Source organism: Papaver somniferum, chromosome 1 (genome assembly GCF_003573695.1).
Source record: "Papaver somniferum cultivar HN1 chromosome 1, ASM357369v1, whole genome shotgun sequence".
NCBI lineage: Eukaryota > Viridiplantae > Streptophyta > Magnoliopsida > Ranunculales > Papaveraceae > Papaver > Papaver somniferum.
Window position 1 is genome coordinate 148573006 of NC_039358.1, and position 17178 is coordinate 148590183.

The 17178-nt window shown below is 36.1% G+C and overlaps 1 protein-coding gene, 1 long non-coding RNA gene and 1 other non-coding gene across 7 annotated transcripts; 1 reads left to right on the forward strand and 2 right to left on the reverse strand.

Annotated features, from left to right (window-relative positions):
• Window positions 1–211: 211 nt before the first annotated feature.
• LOC113304033 lies at window positions 212–10474 on the reverse strand. Of its 5 annotated transcripts, XR_003337999.1 has the most exons (14): window positions 10346–10474; window positions 9124–10058; window positions 8753–8877; window positions 7409–7634; window positions 7069–7174; window positions 6104–6158; window positions 5724–5797; window positions 5454–5618; window positions 4482–4595; window positions 4153–4320; window positions 3397–3464; window positions 3134–3192; window positions 1791–2087; window positions 212–1560 (listed from the first exon to the last, which is right to left on the reverse strand). It is a non-coding gene; the product is annotated as an uncharacterized LOC113304033 (long non-coding RNA). The 5 variants fall into 5 exon arrangements; XR_003338002.1 differs by having other exon boundaries at window positions 212–2087; window positions 3402–3464; XR_003337990.1 differs by having other exon boundaries at window positions 212–2087.
• Window positions 1018–1089, reverse strand: TRNAW-CCA. Its single transcript has one exon. It is a non-coding gene; the product is annotated as a tRNA-Trp (tRNA).
• Window positions 10475–13730: 3256 nt separating the features above from the next.
• Window positions 13731–17148, forward strand: LOC113304045 (peroxisome biogenesis protein 22-like). The gene is made up of 9 exons (XM_026553156.1): window positions 13731–14119; window positions 14448–14669; window positions 14766–14813; window positions 15543–15599; window positions 15688–15789; window positions 16033–16098; window positions 16330–16431; window positions 16580–16697; window positions 16782–17148. Exons 1-8 carry the CDS (start codon window positions 14006–14008, stop codon window positions 16691–16693), a joined length of 825 nt encoding a protein of 274 aa, XP_026408941.1. The 5' UTR covers window positions 13731–14005; the 3' UTR covers window positions 16694–16697; window positions 16782–17148.
• The last annotated feature ends 30 nt before the right edge of the window (window positions 17149–17178 follow it).

Here is a 17178-nt window from a genome sequence, read left to right on the forward strand (position 1 = left end):
TGAACAACAAAAGAATGTCATACTCCAAATGAGAATAAATAACAACTTGCTTAAGAAGCATTAAGATTGATCAGGAAATTGTACATGCCATTTGAGATTCTCAGTGCTAAAATGGTCAGATATGAGTTTGATTATTAAAACACAATGAAGTATCCATTGATAACTGGAAATGTACATTCAGAATATGCAGAACTCAAGATGCTAATGAAGATTATATTCAGCAAGTATTTTAGGGTCCTGAGGAACCATACAAACCTGTGAAGATGAAGACGAAGAAGAATACCAATCATATATAGGGATGGAAGATTCTTAAACTGAAAATACGCGAACTTTCTTGAAGTGTAAAATTTGAAGATGAAAGAAGAGAAGGAACCTGACAGGACAAATTTGGTTTCCCGATTAAAATGAATTAGATTGAAATTCTGCAGTCTCAGAATGCTCTCCTCCTCCAATTTAAAGTGCAAATTGGCTTTTACAAAGATGCGAAAACTCACCATCCCTGGCTTTCTCAGCTCATTCATTCTTGTTCCCTCTCTGTAGATTGAAGGGTAAGAGTAACGACGTGTTGTTATTTATACAACGTATAAGAAGATAGAGCCTTGTGACAGCACCATCAAGTCTATAGGAAATGATAACTGCTAGTAGTTTAGAGGCATCAAAGGGAATCAAAAAGATAATTCGGGTTTACTTACATTCCATCATAACAGGTCTGGTGATAGTGGTCATGAAACCAACTATCACTACAAATTCTAAATCATGTAATTTCAGCAAGTTGGATTTATTCATATGCACTGGTGTGTTAATTGGTCGGAACCTAGACGTGGATGGTGTCCATGGAGTCATTGGTAATCTGAGTGTTTAGGAAAATAATTCTGTGAAGTTGTGAGACACCTACAAACAAAGAGAATATACATTCACGAAACCTAAAATAATAATCCTGCAGAATATTCATCACGAACTTGTATGGTTCAACCAAAAGCTGTAATACCATAAAACTAAAGTAGTATGACAGTAAACACAACCTGGCGTGATTCGAACACGCAACCTTCTGACATGGAGTCAGACGCGCTACCACTGCGCCACAGATTCATACTTGTGCACATAAATCTTGGCTTAGTTCAAACAGCGAGGGATTCCCAAAAGGTGGAGCCATGAGATCGACAAAACTTAGATTTATATGGCCTCTGTTTACATAGAATACACATCTACTATGTACGGAACTTAGTAAACTCTGTGAACATGTAGATGATGCAACTTTGAAAATATAGAAATGATCAAATTGATCTACTGACTTTAAATGGTGCACATGTGCATCAGCCTCTTCTACCTTAAAATGGTGAAATAAAAAAGAAGATAGCCTTACCCTTCATTAGAAAGTTATAAAGAACATAAATGCTTCTAACAATAGTTTAAGAAGTACTTTGTTCTTTGAAGAGCTCAAGTCGGGTAGTGAAAATAAGTATTTTAGTTGATTTAAGAAGTGTTATATAACATATAGGACACACCTGGTTCACAACATCTGGTTCACATCCTTGATCAATATTTCATGCACCTAATATCCTGGAGCAAAAATCTAACCAAGTTATCCACGTGGAAGGAAAACAAATAACATGCTGCTGAGTGAACTTCAGGCATGCATTCTCTCAAAAACTGGGCATATCTTTCAGCACACTCAGATTAATTGCAAGTATTTTACTTGGTCCCAACATCTCCCAAAAACTGAAATCTAAATTCCAAGAAAAAAGAGGCTCACCAAAGCAAAGAAAGGATGACATAAACACGAAAAATACCTCTGAGAAAAAATAAGAATTGACGAAGTTTGTATTGGATGAAACATTCTGCTAGATGATGTAGACGTCCACTTTTTGTTCGGGAGGCCCCGATTTCCATCATCGATATATGGGGTTTCACTCAGCTGCAGGTCTCCAAAGTCGAACTACAGAAGGCGAGTGAGTGCTAAGAATGGATTTAATATTTTTGAGAGATTTGTTCGTCGTACGGGTTATACTCAATCACGTCTGAATCTCTAACCATGTAGGATTATCTTTCTACACTTAGTTAATAGTAAATCAACGGTGCATCAATACCTGTGCATGAAGAGAAAGAAACAGATTCAATTTTCAGTATACCAAGCATTGTAAGTTACCGAATTAAAAAGAAGCAAAGTCAAGTAACAGGTTGCTTTATGATAAAATTTTCGTTCTTGATTTAATACATGGAATGATAATCAATTAAGAAGTGAATAATAACCCAGTTAAACATAGGTAAAACTCTATGGGTTAAGATTAAGAAAATTTTAACACTAATCTAGTTGTTTCCATGGCAACAACTGAAATCTGAGAAAGATAGAGAAGTTACCTGGATACTGGTGAAACAAAACTGCACAATATAGCAATTTCCATGACGAACAATAAGAGAAAAAGATACATACATTTGTTCCCCTACATACTTAAGTGAACTGTTTAAGCACCTATTAAGGCCACTATTATCTAAATACATATTAAAACCTAGAAGACACTATTTTACTCAAATTGAAACTCCAAAGCATAACCAAAGTAATTAAGTTAAATAACCAATACCAAAGTCAGATAACACAAAAAAAGCCTGAATTTTATTAGTTCTTCCACGTGAGGCAGAACCATTAACCATGAACGAATTCTAGATAATCAACTAAATAGCAGTCAGGAAGAGATAGCTGTAGAAAGCTGTATCCCTTCCAAGCAGTTAATGGTGCTGATAGATAGTTTTAAAAGCAACAAACCCAACTGCAAGATGTCTGAGCAACTTTCTCTTTTCAAGCAAAGCTTCAACTGATCATACTATATCAATGAACATTGTCTGAATGTGTAATCCAACTGAAAAAAAAAAATCTAGACTGCCAGAGTTTTATTATTTCTTCCACGTGAGGCAGAACGATGAACCATGGACGAATTCTAGATAATCAACCAAAATTGTAGTCAGAGAAGAGATGGAGGCATCAAGAAGAATACTAAAACACCTAATGACTGACTGTGACAGTGAAATAATTATAGATGGAAAGGGAGAGAAATAGGACCTCATGAAGGGGAATGTTAATTGCACGATGTACTTGTATTCATTAAGGGGAACGTGTTGAAAATCAACCCCAACTGACCTTAATTAGCAGCTGTGAGCTTCAAACTCATGTGGATGCATGTAGTTCCTCGAGTAATTCTAAAATAAATTAGACAACAACTGAGTTTAATTAGGTAGCTAAAGTAAAACGTTCTGCTTATATTCATTAAGGGGAACGTGTTGAAAATCAACCCCATCAATTATCTTCCTTCTCTTTCAGGAATTTATCACTTGCCCTGACAACACACATTCAAAATGACACCGCAAATACTAAAAAAAAAATCAAAAAAGAAGGATTGATACCTGACATGCTCACTGCGGTAGTCTTGCAAGGATTTACTAATCGGCGTAAAAGCAAGCAGCAACATTACCTAAACAACATAAATAAAGCATGGGTCACAGAAGTCTCCTCGCAACATCTCTTTCATATGAAAAAATCAAGCCACAATCCCCTTTAAATTAAACACGTTGAAGAATACAATGATATAGCTCCAGTTGAACGTTATAGCTATTTTGAAATGCTTCAGATGTACAAAAGAACTTATACATGGATAACATAAGGTATGATTATCAGGTGCTGGCTAAAAACATATAAAGGGATCAATTATAATTTCATAATCACATCTCGGCAACTACTCCCTGTTCATGTTCAAGTCACTCTTAAATTACTGATTTTTGCGTAAAACAAATCAGAAAGATAACTTGCATGCAAGGATCTGATTGCTGGTTCAACAGAGACATGCTGGGGCACTCACCTAGGCAGAAAATATTAAAGAAAGCCCTACGTAATATGAATCTGATCAAAATGAATCTTATAGTTGGTCCGATTTGCATCACTGACTAATGGTGGTGCATCAAAAGCATTTGGAACAGAAAACAATCAAAACAACTGTATGAAAAGAGATAAGCAAATGACCAAAACAATGGAGCCTGGAGTTGCAGAGTTATGACTCTAAAGAATGATCATTTGTACCTGAATAAGGTCTACAACTAAGGATTTTGCTAACAAAAGCTTAGATGTCTCTCCTAGAGCAATCTGACATCTAAGAGTTCTTATACCTGAATTCGTTGTCATTGACACCTTAATTCTCTTTCAAATCCTGAACGAACTCGTGTTTTTTTATGGACCTTTCATACAAACTCGTAGAATCTTTCATACAAACACTGTTAAATTATATATCAGCTAATGCATTGCTCTATGATGATCAACTTTTCCTCCTACATTTCCTGCAAAGATAAAGCGCATAAAGGATACAAATTTCAAAAATAAAGAATTCAAGGCTTCTGCGCAACAGGGGAGAAGATCCGTAGTAGCAGTAAAAGAAAAAAAGGTGTAGTTTGAAGCGGATAGTTTGTTACAGCTTAGGTAGAGAGCATAAGAGACTTACTAAGTTCTTTCCTGACCACCACCTTGAGACCCAGTACTGTAGAACATTCCAGCAGGTTTGCCAGCCAAAGATTGTGTTCTCCATGGAACCCCTTTGCATCGAGCTTCCATAATTCTAAATTCGGCAAGGAACACAATGATAAGCAATTCGTCATCAGAAAGATCATTAAGAGTAACAACAACAATATAAGCAATAACAACAGAAAACTAATCAGAGGGAAAATACTCTTGAAATTGATCAATATCAATTGGAAATCAACATGAACAGCAGAAAAACAGGGATCCGGATGGTGGCTTTGGAGTTAGCCGGATTTTAGAGTTAGCCATGACTAATTATGAAAACAAGGAGTTAGCTAATTAAGCTTATTATACTCTTGAAGTGGGTTAAATCCCTTACGATCAGTTCCTCTTTACGGTTCAACAGAAACAAACAAAAAAAGACCCAATTCAGAACGTTATTTTCTCTGATTGGTAAGTTTTTTGTCCGTTAACTCTGTAGGTGATGCAATCAAAAAAAAGTGGGAATTTGGGGATTTCTGGATTCAAACATATCTTTTTTTAGCAGTTTCTGAATATCTTCATTGTCTGCCATACTAATTCATATCTCATTTGAAAATTAATGTACTTTCAGTGACAATGGTTCAGAAAATCGTCTTTTGTTTCAGAAATTGAATGTGGAAGGAATGTAGGTGGAGCTTGATCATCCAGAGTAAATTTGATTGTCTTGAATACAGGGTTTTGTATTTCGCACTTGATAAGTACAGTTTTATCACTACCCAGATTAGCAAACGCCACACATGCGGGTATTGTGCTCCAACTTGAACTGTGAGCTGTCGGGTATTGAGAGCACACACACTTTGTAACTTAGCGAAAAATGCTTGTACAATTCAGCATCTCTTCAACGACTATGACTGGAATACCAAAAAATCTAATACAATTTCCCCATTAATTCAGTGACTCAAGAACAACATACCTGCAAAATACTTGTTGTTCTCAGTCGATATCTTCATTGCATTTTCTGGCCTCAGATCAACAACACCAGTATGAGTAACTTAAAAGAATGACGTAATTCAGTTCATAATCAGGATTTTGATCATATTCAAGTTCTGTTAGCTCGGTGTCGATAGTTTTTCTCGTCCTATCAAATTTCAAAAATTTCAGTACAATAAGCACACCCATAATTCATGATAAAACTCTAATAATAGTGAAAGAAACAACAACAAAATAAGATGGGATGACTTACTTTTTACAATTCGTTATCTTCTCTTTGCTTGTAATTTCTCTTCAGCTCAAAAAAATTGCTGGAAGATGTTGCAACTTTTTTCCGTGTGCAAATATCATAAAGAGGAAAAGATCATGAACAATCAAAATCATCAGAGCAACCAATCAAGAATGAAGATTCATGAAAATATGTGATATACATGACTTTAAAAATCATCGATGATTCTAAGGTTTTTATCTTCTGATGATTCTGGGAATTCAGAAGTGATAGTGGTTGAATAACGAAGAATTTATTTAATTTTTTGATTGTTTAATCTCCAAAATAATAAAAAATGATATCAGAATTTGAGTGCAAGCATCAAATTATGGATTCAATACTATTAAGGTAGAATGTTTTAGTACCTATCTTTTATATCTTTGTAGTAGCCATGAAATATCTTTATCCTCGACCCAGTACCTGTAGAACAAAGTGATTAACCAAATAAATAACTAACAGACTCATTAATATATGAAAATATTAATATACTAAATTCAGATTCCATCAAGTTATCAGAGATCGAACTGAGAATTTCTGGTGGACAAACTATCAAGCAATCCTGGATAGTAAAAGATGAAAATCCAAGTCCGCATCAACAATAAAAATCACGTGTTTTAATCATTAAATATAATCAGACCACCTAAACGCCTTTACAAACTTGCAGGTAATGTGGGCATAAAAGAAGTCACTTCATGGTAAGACTGCTGCACAACATATCCATTTATAAAGGTGATCGTCCATGCTACCATATTGATAGAGCAAATAGAGTAGTCACCAGACCACCTATATCAGACCTACGCATATGTGGTAACAAATCCGCCTATAGCTCTTATCAACGAACCACGGAATACCCATAAACAGCATAGGCTAGATACATGTAGCCTGAGCTTAGAAACAGATGGCATGTGCACCTAAGAGATTATACCCATGTTTTAAACATAAATATAGATTACACAACACTAATTTTAATGAAACACATAATTTATATTAGTATCACAGCACAAACTGATCCGATAAAGAGATAATGGTCACTGAAAAACTGACATTGGGCTAGGATTTTTATGCATCTAATATCAATGCTTCCCAAAGCAATGCAGATTAAAGGTACACACACCATCCGCATCTGGTTAACAACACTGACTTCCTCTATTAACTGTGAGATTGTATCTCATCCTCTTTGAACCTATTGCAATCTAAGACTTCTTTGAAAGAGTTGGAATTCTAAAATACAAAAAACCCATTTAAAGTCAATAGGAGACGATGAGTTCATATAAACATATAGGAGACGATGAATTTTGGAGACGATGAATTTTGGAGACAATGAATTTACCGGTGACTTTATCTGCGTTGTTCATCATAACATCGAAACGCAATGTGCGAATTAGAATTTCAAATACGAACTAAAACACCTATCGTTCAGATTAGACTCTATGCACCTACAAAAATCAAAACAAAAACCAAACGATCCAGAAATCAAACACAACCCGAAACGAAAAGTAAAGGCCTAGGGTTTGAGGAAACAGGATTGCAATGAGTATAGACGATACAAATATTAAAGAGAGAAGAGATTGCCACGAATAATGGATGAAATCTGATGAAATTGTCCAAATTACACTCAGTAAAATTAAACCCAAATAAAAGACCCAGTGACTGTGGAAAGAGAAACCTACCGAAAAGAAGGTGGAAAAAGAAAATTGACTTCGTATTCAGATCAAACAATCGAAAACGACCACCTCACCCCTTATTTGTTGACATAACCAAACCTTTCTGGCCATTAAAGTCAAAACTCAATCCGGATTAAGTGGGCCGCTATATTCTAGCATATGTTGCTTGTGCAGATACACGGACATTCTAAAGATGGAGATGGAGACACCTGTGCTTTGCGTCATACTTTCCCTATCTCAAAAACCGGTGATATTGAGAATAAATTAATATATATGAGCTAACCTATCCGAAAGAAGGCTCTTATTGGGGCGTCACATTCCATTAGAGGGGCGTCACCTAATAGGACAAAAACGGGTCACTTATAAGTAATATCAAAAATCCCTTATCTAAAATAATTTTGTAATGACTAAACAACCCTTATTTAGTTAATTTTAATTTAATTTAATTAGATAAAAATTAAATTAATGAATTTTGTTGTATACTTGATGTATTCTGAGACAAAGTTTTTATGGGAAGAAAAATTGGCCGTAAAATAAACTTCTACGGTTGGAAATAATCCAATCCTGGACGTAAAATCACTTCTACGGTTGGAAATTAAAGAAAACTAGACATAAAATCAGATTCTACGGTTGGAATTAAAAAGAACCTGGACGTAAAATGAGCTTCTACGGTTGGAACTAATTCAAACCTGGACGTAAAACTACATGCAATTAAAATTCTACGGTTGGAATTAATCCAAACCTGGACGTAAAATCACTTCTACGGTTGGAAATAATTCAAACCTGGACGTAAAATCACTTCTACGGTTGGAATTAAAAGAAAACTGGACGTAAAATCGGATTCTACGGTTGGAATTAAAAGAAAACTGGACGTAAAATGAGCTTCTACGGTTGGAACTAATCCAAATCTGGATGTAAAACTACATGCGAATAAAATTCTACGGTTGGAATTAATCCAAACCTGGACGTAAAATCACTTCTACGGTTTTTAAGTTTTTATTTTAGTTAAATGGTAATCTAGACATTTTGTATATGTGTTAGGATATCCCATAACCATTTTTTTGGACATTAAGAATCCAAGTGAAGCCCCTCTATTGGAGTGTGACCCCCCAATAATAGCCTTCATCCGAAAACATGCCCTTCACCATTCGTACTTAGCTACTGTAACCACAGTTTTGCTAATGGCAAGTCTCGGCATATTCAAAATCATCTCAGTAAAAAGAAGAGTATTCCAAGTATAAAATTTCCAACTCCGTAAATTTTATTGATAGCTAGATACTAATCAATTAATTCTTCAAACAGTTTAGTTTGGCAATGTGAAAACAAAGAAAAATAGAAGCGGACAAATACCTGATCTGAGTGCTCTCACTATCAAATAGTCTAGCATGATCACCAAACTATCAAATTGTCTAGCACGATCACCAGAAACAGAAAAGTATTGATCCCGAGCAGCACATAAAAGAATGTGTTTCATCCTGCAATAACACAAAATAGATACATGAACATGGTAAGCTTTTGCTAATGCAGCCTGAACCCGTACGCTGCTCTCGACTAAACAGCCAGCACCTATAAAAACATATGATTCAAATCATATTAATTAGGTTGGATTTCGCTGTATATGAACACACTGATGGAATTTCCGAGTTTACACTATCAAGTCATTGAATTTCAAAGTCTACACTATCCAAATCAATTGAGAAAAGAGATGTCAACTTAGTTACCCTGCCTAGTGTGTCTATCTGGCTGGACATTCATTAGTGTAGCTGGATTGTCTATTTATTGACGACCTCTAATAATTTCTTGTCATGGTTCTGTCTCACAACGAAGGAGCTGGAACATGATATAATATAAACATAATAAGTAGTACTCATAGAAATGCGGCATCAGGCGTCAGTAATGTCGTGAACAAAATTAGTGGTGCAAGCTCAGTCCTTTCGCTTTGACGGGAAAATGGTAAACTGTAATAAAGGTCCAACATATAATACACAGTGCAAACTAACAATCTATATAAAACCTTCCCACATTAAAACAATAGCAAATCCTAAGTGACTCGCAAATAAGTGCCAACTGCCTCAGTAATTCAGTGAGTTCAGGATTGCCAAGACGCTACAGTAAGCTATAACAAAAAATAGTATCAAAATAGCAGAATATATGTCAGCATGTTGGTATATACAAATACAAACAACTTAGAAGCATGAAACACAAAGCTTTGATTCAATAATATTTCTCAACCGATTCAGCTCTTCGAGAGCCTCATCCCGCTTCTGCATCTTAGATGCAAGCTTCCCCCACGACCACGGTGAACTAAAACTTCTGTCATGATTAGTACAAATTGTTCTCTACTAATGCAAATAATCAGCTGTGTTCAAGTAATTTCCGCATTCAACCTGGATTTTTGCATAACTTGAATCTCACACGCATTATGTTATGCATCTATGCATATGTGTTAAACAATTCAATGCCCACCTTATTTTGCAGTTATCAGAAGCCACCGATTAATAGGAGATTACTACGCGGCAGGATCCAAAATCGAATAGAATTTTTGAATTTATCACTTCTTACTCATTCATCATATTCGTGATTCAGCAATACTTTAGGCACAGAACAGAGGGCATGAAGGGAAAACCCAAGATTTGATGCATCACTTCTCTATGTCCTGGGATTGAAACCCCAAACAAATCAAATACATTAAAAAAAATCAACGATTTAGGCTCTCTGCATCAAATCTAAACTTACGTTGGATTGCATAAAAGAATGCATCAAATATAATACTGTATTTCTTATCAAGATAACACAGCAACCATCGATCAAACTACCTCAATTGTTTGAATTAAACACTACATTGAAAAAACCCGAAATTTACCCCCCAAATATATGAAACCCTAGGTTTTAATTTCTTGAATCAGGACGAAAATCAATTGCCATTACCAAAATCTTTCTTACCTAGCAACCCTTCAAGCTGGTGTAGCTGTATGAGAAGATGTGAAGAACCAAAGAAGAGTATAATGTGAATGTGAAAGAAGAACCTCTCTTTGCAGCTCTACCACACGGCTGTGGGAGAAGGTATAGATCCCACAACACAACCTATCATTCTCAACCGTCCAAGTCAAAGCTCGATCCGGACGCTGTGGGCCGCTGGATGACCCTCTCTGATAAATCATGTCCACCGATTGACTCTTTGATCAAGGAGTCAAAGTGCATGTCTTTTTATAACAATGATTAATTAATTTAAAAGATAGTTTCCATTAATTTTTTAAAAAAAAGATTATATTTAAACGAAATTGCTTACATTTAAACTACTCATTACCTTGTCCATTTCCTCCCTGACCAAAGATCCAATTGTCTGAGTTTTCTGGATCAAGAGCGTTGTTCAACATATCAGTTTGTGAGCCGGTTTGAGACTCACTTGGTGCTTAAGTCTCATCAGAATCACCATAACCTTGATAAGTAATGGGTTTCGGACACATGGAAACATGATAAAAATCTTGAAATACGTGTTGTTGATATTCTTGAGGAGTTTGCTGCAATGGTTGCTGAAATGGTTGAAATGCTGATGAGCTTGAGGCAATTGGGGGGGGGGGGGGGGGGGGGGGGGTATACAAAGTCGATTGCCTAATTACTTCCATGTTCACACCGCCACCTGAAGTCATTATGTCAGTTGGAAAATGACTAAACATACGTACATGAGTTGTATCCAAGCCAATGTCATCACTACCACGTACTACTTGAGTATCTAACACTTGGTTTGGAGTAGAACTTTCTGGTGCCTCCTGCATAAAACGACGTCTCAAATTTCTTTCGCTTCCACGACTTCGCTGACTTCGAGTCGGACTCATGCCTCCTCCACCACTGGGACTCAAATGAGTCATTCCCCTACCACTGAGACTCAAATGAGTCATTCCCCTACCGTTGAGACTCGAATGAGTCATTCCTCTACCACTGGGACTCATTCCTCTAACACTGGGACTCATGCCTCTACTACTACATGAACCATCATTACCGTCAAATTCTTGACTCGTGTCAAACATCATGCTTTCCCTCACTTTTTTCAACTCTTCCAAGTAGAATTTCTGAAATCCATGTAATAGTGCATGATAATCATTCAACTGGGTTTGATACTGCTCTGGTGTAGCATTGGCCCCCAGTATGGATAAGTCCGATCAAGTGCACTTGAAGCAATTGGATAAGTAACAATATATCCAGATGTAGTGGATATAGTCTATACATCCCAAAAAAATGGTGGCATAGTTGACGATGAACTTTGAGAAGGATGTGCAAATGCATCACCCGTCTCTGGTGGAGGTTGGGAAAGAAGAAATTCATCGCAAGTGGCATCCTACCTAAAGCTGGGAAATCCATCCTTTCCAAACTTTGCGGTTGCATAGCAATATTGGGCTTGAAAATAGTGTTAAACTAAAATAGGTAGTCATTTTTGTCCATTGGATCCTTGATCAATTCATCAGCTTCTTTCCAATGATGACCTTCCCTTATCAATTTCAAGTATTCGTATTCGGAAACCTCTGAACTTGGATATGGGTTGACGGTTATCACTGATCTTCTTTGCAACTGAAGAAGTTGTCTTTCACCATAATACCAAACACCCTTTTCAAAAATAGGGATGTATAACACCATCGTTGTAAGGATTAGCTATACCATTATCTGAGCTTGTTCTTCTTCGAACTCATGATTTGCTTCATACGGCTGAGAGACAAGGTTAAGGCTTGTTCTACACAACTGTTGAATCTTATGAACAATAACAGTATGTTGGCCATCTTCAATCTGTTCTCGTTGCCAATTATCAGAATCGTACTTCAGTATGACCGGGAAAACATTGGTATGATTCTTAAGAGAAGGTTCTGAAACACAGAACCACGTATACCACCAATACTGAAAATAATAACATTATGGGTTACTAAAATTTTCATGTGAATATGACAAACAAACAGTGTGAAAAATATTGGTTCTTACCTCTAGAACTCCCCCAAAAGCATTAAAACTATCTTTGACACACACCGAGCAATCACCGAGGGATATGTAAATCTCTGATAAAATCGGAGACCCCCAGTCCTATGTTGGTGCTTGCTCTAAATCTTCTAATGCTTCGAGAAAACCAATTAACACCACTGAGTTAGCATTTGGAAATAAACATTGACCTAATGTTCACAATACAAACAGACGTTCGAGCTCCTCATAATGGTCAGGGAACAAATATTGATTATTTGCTAACCTGTTCTCATTCATTTTCTTACCATAACGTTGTAAAAACTTTTCAACCCAACCACTTTTAACCATGCGCTTTTATTTGTCTATATGAATTATTTCCTTCTAATTCATTTGAGTATAAAGGAAGTCTTTGTTTCTATTTATCTTCTGATAACCAATTTAGTTTGTTAAATGGAAGTAAGTTTCCAGCACATGGGATTCCCGTTAACATGTACAAATCTATCGGTGTAACTCCTATTAACAACAATTATTCATAATTAGAGTTTGTTGATTTTTATAAAACAGAATACATAATCTAAAAATTAAATTACTAGAAAAAACTGACTTACCACATTTAAAGTCCTTGAAAAAGAACGTGTTTGCAGTCTTCCACCATCGTTCTAATATAACTTGAACTCCTTGAGTCCTGTGGTTTCTAGGTTGTATACGATATAAATGTCGTCAAGGATATCTTCTAACTCTCTCTTGAACAACAAGGGGAAGTAACTGAAAAATCGTACGAAACTCAAACCATCCACCTCTTAGATTTACCGAATTAATTCGCTCCGGATGGTCAGATAGGTGATTAGAGAACATACCTTCACCGACTACTTGTCTAACATTGTCAAACTCATAATTTTTATCCACAACAAAACTTAATCCACTGGCTGGGGTACTAGTAGATCCTTTGACTATTCTGTTTCTTTTTCTTTTCTACATATTTGTTTAAGAAGTAAAACGAAAGATAATTTTTTTAACGAAGAGAACATAAGAGCAGAGAAAAGTTGAGAAGATAAGTATAAAGAATAGATGAACAAGGTGCGATATTTATAGGCGTTAGAAAATTGAACGTTGGCGGTATAGATTGTACCGCCAACGCTGGAGTTTAAGTCTTTATCGCTGGCGATATTGTCAATAAAGCTCGCTAGAAACTCGATCGCTTCGTGGTTTTCCCATAATGGCACAATTGGTTTGCCATGCCGGCTGATATGCCAAACAGTTTTTTTGTGGCATGTGCATAGGAATAGGCCTAACGCTTATAATAAGATTCAAACTAATACCTTCATCTTTTTTAATTCAATTCTTTCCATTGGCGATGAAGTCCTTGAAACAACTTAAAATTATATTACAAGACATACTATATCCTAATTTCTGAAATGTTCCCAATATACATGAAATTTCACACCCCACATAGAGAACTTTATGTTAAAATTCTTTCCTTTTTTTTCACATAGAACGAAGAAGCTCTTATTCTATCAAGGGTTTCCTCAATCCTTAACAACGAGATAGAATTAACCAGTAAAATTTCAGTGATTTGTTTAAGTTAGGATTTTATTGAAAATACTAGAACCAAGCAAGCAAATTTTTCTTTTAGACCTAATTGGCAAAGGATTTTCATAAATGGCGGATTCTCCTTCTTCTTCAAAAGAAGAATCAGTTCAGTTGATTAAGAAATTTGGAGCTTATCTTACACTCAAGATGTCTAATCTCTTCTCGATCTCCATTGATAATCTGGTTTGTCACCTACCCACATATCTGTTTATTTATTTCTGTCTTTTTTTTTGTATCTTATATTGGATCTGAGAAGCTTTATATTGATAAATTCATTATCTTTTTTAGATTATTCTTCAATTTTGATTTCAAGAGGGTGTTTGTTTGGTTGTCTAATGTGTAAAGGTGGAACCTTTGTGAGGGTTTGGTATTTCTACAATAGGGTGATCTGGTTAGAAGTTCGGATTGATAGACTTAAGTACTGATTATAAATGTTATAATCTGCATTGAATGATTTTTTTTAAGATTGCAATATTTGTAATGTGAAGGATATTGTATTTTTGGTGATCAGAGTTCTCGGTCACTTGGGACTGTTGCTGGGGTTGCAATTGCTCTAGTATTGACCTGGAGATTATTAAGAACACCCGCCGTTCCCCAAAGGAGACAGCCGAAACGGCAAGGTCCATCGACTAGTAGTTCTGGTGTTAATACTCATTCTAGCACAGCAGTTATTTCGTCTGCTGATGATTCAAGAGCGCAGTATGTCATTGATGAGTTTTTCCAACCAGTTAAGGTATTGTATAGAGCATCTCTCATTTTCCCGTTCATTTTGTTATGCTCAATATCAGTTGCTGTTTGACGTAATGCAGTAACATGTTTTTATTTGCAGCCAACTTTAGCTCAAATTGTGAGGCAGAAACTGAGTGATGGGAGAAAGGTAACTATTAACATGAAATTCTTGCAAGAGCACATTGTATTGTTTTAAGACATTTATTTCCACTTGTTTTGGAGTTTGGGGTTAGTTTGGAACTTAAGGCTATTGTTAGGGAACTGGATTGTAGGTCCTTACTTGCAGTTAGCTAGTTGTCATTATTTAGGTTGGAATGGTTTGTCTGTTCGAGTATTTGACTGCGTGACAAGGGTCATGCCGAACAGTTGACACCCTTCCGCTTATTAGCACTGATTGTGGAGTTCCTTAGTTTTTATTGGGTGGTAACTTTTATTTTTCTTTTCTTGCCTAGTGAAGGAAGTTTCAGAGAATCTTTTCTTCCAGTAGCTGATAGATTTTAGAATTCAACAGTCACAACCATTTATTTAAGGTTTTTTAGAACTGTTTTGTCTTGATAAGCTAATTGATTTTATCATGGCTCTTGGAGGATATATTGCTTTTTCCAAGTGGCATGCACCTTTATGTGCTTGTTTGCTCGCTCGGTCTGTTATTTGTGTAGAGAAGTTAGTGGCTGTGCACTATTTTTTTAATGTCTATATCTGTGTGGAATTCGAATGGTTGAGCCCTGTACATTTGGGTTTGTACTATCCATATTACACTGACAGGCTCCACTTTTTTCTCGCATTGTATTTACTCTATTTATGGCATCTGTAGAAGGACTGGTGTGAGAAATTTATTATCTCTTAATAAATTTTGTATCTGTTCATGTTGGTGTAGGTGACATGCCGGTTGGTTGGTGTAGTTCTCGAAGAAACCACCCCCGAGGAGCTTCAGGTGGGTATGCGATTTTGTTTGGAGCAACATACACATGTAATAGAGAAATGAAATGATTGATCTGGTGTCTGTTTCATGTTCATTGTAGAAACATGCTACAGTGAGGTCATCAGTCCTGGAAGTGCTTTTGGAAATTACAAAGTTTTGTGATCTTTATCTGATGGAAAGAATTGTTGATGACGAAAGTGGGGTATGCAGCATTCAGATCTTATTTTTCTGTTCTCATAAGATAAACTTTGACCTCATTCAATGCTATCAAGAAAAGTATGGTTTCCTATCCATAGCGAGTGTGATGCCATCCATGAGAAGCATCTAATTGTATGTCCAGGAATTAGAGTTCAGTAGAACGTCTACCTTGATAGGATTTCATGCTTCACAGCAATCTTTGCACCACTGATGTATATATAATTAATGGAAGTGAGTAATGTTTCAGGAAAGGGTACTTTTGGCTTTAGAAGAGGCTGGGATTTTTACATCTGCTGGCTTGGTAAAAGATAAGGTGATTTTTCATTTACTTGGAGAAGAATGTAGTCTACAGCAATTAGTTTGGTGTTTCCCTGCTGTTCTCTTCACTCATTGGATATAATGCATATATTGTTTCCATTTTTACTTTCTTAAAATACAAATAATGAAAATAAAAACTGCTCTGTTCTCTCCATCTCCTTCCAACACTATTGTATTTGTTTACTTCGTCTCAGTTAACAAGATCTCTTGAATTTGTACCGTTCAGGTTCTCTTTTGCAGCACAGAGATTGGGCGTACATCTTTCGTCCGGCAACTAGAACCAGATTGGCATATCGACTCAAATCCTGAGATCATAACACAATTATCTGTATATTCTCAGATCCTTATACATCCATCTTATCATCTATTTCATATCACAATCCTTTCTTTTAATGGTCAAGTGAATTATCACAGTACCATATCTGCATTGTAATTTGGCACTAGTTCCGTCTAATACTTGCACACTATCGTTTCAGAGATTCATCAAACATCAGCTTCACATTTCTTCAAGCAGATCCGAGTGTACTGCTTCTAATGTGTACAGCTCTCGAAACTTGGAACAGTTCTTTGGATTCCAAGACAGAAGTTGAATTGGTGAGCATCCCATGATAGATTATTATCTTTCTCATTTTTTGCTTAGCTTCTAACGAGCAAGTTTTTTCTTCTCATTTTTTACAGATATATCAAGAAGCTCATACCTTAAGTTCTGCATGTTCTGAGTGGGTTTTATCCCCGTTTGATCCACTTGTCATTGCGATAAAAATGAATGAAAACATTCTTTATGCATACTGGTGTACTCAAACCTGTTGTTTAGCTCGTTGTTCAGATGAAAGACCCACTGAGATACTGTCCTCTATTTGTAAGGGAAGATGCCATCTCTATATATGCAACAGTTAAATGAATTAGGTCGACTCTTAATTTTCCTCCATTGTTAGTTTTGAGAGTGTTGTAGTTTGACTGGCTTAATGTCAGCACTCCTTGATTACCCACTAAGATTTACTCAGATGATCATTAACTGCAGTTCTATTGCAAAGGTGTAAATGGATGTATCATGGCTGGGTTACATGACCAAAGA